At 38.1% G+C, this 4073-nt stretch overlaps 1 protein-coding gene across 1 annotated transcript; it reads right to left on the bottom strand.

The window, feature by feature from the left end:
• Positions 241–3468, bottom strand: LOC107625416. Its single transcript, XM_016328043.2, has 6 exons — positions 2789–3468; positions 2567–2644; positions 2368–2448; positions 1668–1822; positions 770–1575; positions 241–542 (listed from the first exon to the last, which is right to left on the bottom strand). The coding sequence occupies exons 1-6, from the start codon at positions 3215–3217 to the stop codon at positions 496–498; spliced, it is 1596 nt and encodes a 531-aa protein (XP_016183529.1). The 5' UTR covers positions 3218–3468; the 3' UTR covers positions 241–495.

Here is a 4073-nt window from a genome sequence, read left to right as displayed (position 1 = left end):
AGGGTAATGAGTGAAGTGGTGGTGGTAATAATAGAGAAGGAAAATGTGTTATTTAAAATATTATTATGTTTAAAAGGATAATTTTAATACTAAATTTAACATTGAAAAATCATTTTGAACAAAAAATAAATTAAGGACGATTTGGATTTTCACCCTAAAAGTTTAAGGACAACAAAAATTACTTAACCCTAGCTAAATGGAGACATACAAGAGGCTTTTGTTTCACGTGAAACTGGAGAATATCCGTTAAAAAAAAAAGTTCCCATATATGTATGTGTGAAATGACATCACAGTTCAGACATTAACACGGCGAATTCCTCGATACAGTATAAATAATGCAAAAATTACTGAGATGTATGAAGCTCCTCCTAGTGAGGATTTAGAGATTGAAGAGCATAAAGTGTAGAAGACCGGGGGGATTATTCTTGCTGAGTTTTGCTCCTCCTTTTTCCTTTCTTCTTAAAAGGCATTCGATTTAATGATTGTTTAAGTGGGTCAAAAGGTGGTGCAGGAGTTTTTTTTGCGCTTCTCTCTTGATCGACCTACAGAAAACGAAAAATGTTCAGGTGTTTATACATATATCATGAAACTTATAACAGGAACATGTTAGACGATGATCAAAGGGAAGCTATGAAGTATAACACAACCAGAAAAATGAAGTGAAATCAAACATATTGATCGAGTTCTGGTGAGTGGGGCTAATACCGAACAAACTACATGATTGAACAATAATTGGCAGTTAAAAGTACAGATATTCTTCATCAAATACCTGATATGGACTCAACTGGGACTTGATTGAATTCGGTGCTCACTCCACCAACAGTTTGATCTTTTGTCGTCGCATGTTGCAATTGACGTGTTACAACTGCAGAACCATCCTCTTCAGTTTCCATCTCATCAAGTCCAACAGCATCAGTTTCAAGTTTACCAGCTTGTTCATCATCACGGTTGGCATCTTGCAGAAATTTCTGCTGATCGTCTTTCTCATTTTGTATCAAAGTATCCATCGTGATGCTGAGAGCGCCCAAGTTTGATTGTGAAACATGTGCTTTAGATTCAATGGTAGTGCAATCATCACCCAAATCAGTAGAATTTTTTTCTAACTCTCTGGCACAAGTAGGATTGTCCATCTCATTATAATTGTATGTTGTCGTCACTACCTGGTCTGCTTCCATAGCATCAGATACTAAGCTTTCACCTTGCCTGATAGGCTGCTCAGTTGAGTTGTTAATTGCAGGTGTTGACTGACTGACCTTTTCACCATCTGGGACGACGGCGGAAGCATTATTTGCAGGTAAGAAATCCTTCACTTGAAAACCATGAAATGGCATGCTGCCAACAAGTGAAGCAAAGTCAATGGATTTCGCCTTTTTTGATGCTTCAGAAGATTTTGATGAAAAACACTTTGCCGAGTTATTCAAGGGGATGCCACCTTCACTGGAGAGAGGATCCCACTTTAGTAACTCTTCACGCAGATCCTCCTCAGAATTCGATGTTGCAGTTATTAATAATGGTTCCACTCTTATTGCGCTTTTGTAAAACCGTCTTTTCCTTAAAGCTTTTACCAAAAGATTCCTGCAAACATTCCGAATGATATTCAAAATACCTTAAACCCTTGCTCCCGAAAAACCAAAGGCATTATGAAGTATTAGCGCAAGTTTTCCTACCTACAATTTTTAGAAATAGCATCTTTAGCTCGCTCCTTGGAGAGTCCCAATAATGATAACAAGTTTGCGACATCACAAGGTCCTCTAAGATCATTCACTGAAGGAGCCCCACTTGAAATTATAACGTTTCTTCTCCGAGTCCACTCCATCAAACACTACACATTTAATCAGTATGTCAGTTTGCATGTGTCCTAATGTCAGTGTTACATAGAGTACCTAGAAGCAAATCGAGGTCTATCAATAGTGATAAGTTATCAGCCTACTCTTAATTTGTCGCTTGTAAATACTCAAAAATTGCATCTTGCAAACAAATTCAATTCAAAACACAAAATCTTTCTTGATCAACAAAAAGACAATGTCGAGATAGTATTGCCCTCAAAACTAAAAGCAGCATGCCTGAATGTAGAAGAAATTCTACTTACGACTGACGCCACACACTTGATGAAGTTTTATCTACACAATACAAATTCCCTTATGTTTTCGAAAAGTTTCAAACATACTCTTGTTGTTTTATTTGATTCAATTTTGTACCTATTATTAATTTTTTTATGGTCAACCAGCAATCAAAATTCTTTTTCCGATTTTACCCCTCTATACTCATCATCTTTATCATTCTAATCAACCTCAACACCATCATCATCATGATCGTTATCATCATCAACTCCAAAAAAAAATGAATTTTTCAAGGAAGTAGAGTTACCTTAGCACCGTAGATCCAAGGCCTCCTTATTTCGGCATCAGTTAAAACACCAGAGTAACTGACTTCAAAGCAGACCCCTCGCTGTTTATACATAATAACAACCCACAGAAAAAAATTAAATCAACTCTGTTACAACGATTCACATATCACACTAAGCTTTTTCCTCATTCAAGTAGAAAAAAGAGTGCAGAGCAAACACCTCAGCAGCGGCTTTAACCATGTTCTGCTTAATTTTAAATGGCAACTTCTTCGAAAAATCAATCGTAATGATGTCTACCTGCAATCACTTCAGCATTCAAAAGTTAACCACTTACCCCTATCCATAAAATTGAACTCCTATTTCGCTGTTAAACTTTCACTTCACCGATTTAGTTACAAAAACAGTTATAACAAACTCTAACTAACTAACTAACCAACTAACCTCCGATCTCTGGCATGCCATATCGAATGTGATCTGATTGGAGGGCTTAATGGCGACGAGGTCGTAGGTCTTGAGAATAGGGTTATCGCAGTAGGCGGCGTTGGTTTGGAAGGGATTGTCGACGCAGACGGTGATGCGCGTGTACTGATGGAAAGGGGTGGACAACGGGATACGGAGGAGGTCGCGGTGGAGCTTGGCGGAGAGTGGGAGAGAAGGGAGAATGTTGAGGAGAGAGGAGATGGAGAGAGGTTTGATGGAGCACCGCAGTTTATCGGAGAGGACACCCTCGACGGTGCGGTTGTAGGCGATTCCGGTGTAGCCAAGTTCCATGGCCTTCACGGCAATCTTGGTTCGGTTAGCTTCAATGGAGGTTTTGCCGATGCCTGGTGAGGGTTTCTCGTACGGGACGTTTAGGTCGAAGAACTCCATCGGTGGTCGCCGGGGACCTCTCTACACCCCCAAAGGTCTAGTTTATCGGTCAGGGGGATTTGAGGGTTTTAGGAGCTGCCTCACTACAGTACACGGTTAGTATCAATTCTTTCTTTCCTGTGTAGGGTCACGTGACAGTGCGCAATTGCACTTGCAACACCCAGTTTTCCTTTTTTTTATTTGACGCTGGCATGGCCCGAAAGAGAAATTCAAAATCCAGCAACGAGCCCCGATTCAACATAGAACCTGCTAATTGTCCAAACAAAAGAAAAATAAAAAAACATAGAAGCTGCTTAGGGGTACATAGATGATAGATCGGATGAAATTGGATAGGGCACAGGTCGATTTGATTCAGATTTGCAGTGAAATAAAAACCGAACAAATTATATTATAATTAGTTTGGTTTGGTTCGATTTTATATTTTTTTGGGTATATATCCAAACCAATAAAAAATAGATTAGTTTGGTTCGGATAATTAAGTATCTGATTAAATAGAAATTCAAGAAAAAAAAATAGTATTGAGAGTGGCTATACTTATAAAGGATGTGCTTCCAACAATAATATCACTACTATGGTTAGTTTTCGCCATTTTTCATACTACACCAATTTTTACAGAACAAGAACTTGAAACCTAGAACTCAGAATTTTAAAATAAACCAACTAAAGAAAAAAAATTAAACACAGTAAAAATGACAACTCAATTTTTCATAACAAACCAATTAAACAAAAACAGACAATATAAAAAAAATTAATACTTAATAAAGAAGATGATTGAAGAGGGTTACACACAGTGAAAATCAAAAAATCTTTACCTGACCAAAGAAGTGGAGAAGACGACCACGCTGCTGGAGAAGTG

This window comes from Arachis ipaensis, chromosome B02, assembly GCF_000816755.2.
Source record: "Arachis ipaensis cultivar K30076 chromosome B02, Araip1.1, whole genome shotgun sequence".
Lineage (NCBI taxonomy): Eukaryota > Viridiplantae > Streptophyta > Magnoliopsida > Fabales > Fabaceae > Arachis > Arachis ipaensis.
The sequence above is the reverse complement of the archived record's forward strand: the minus strand, read 5'-3'. Positions and strand labels throughout refer to the sequence as shown.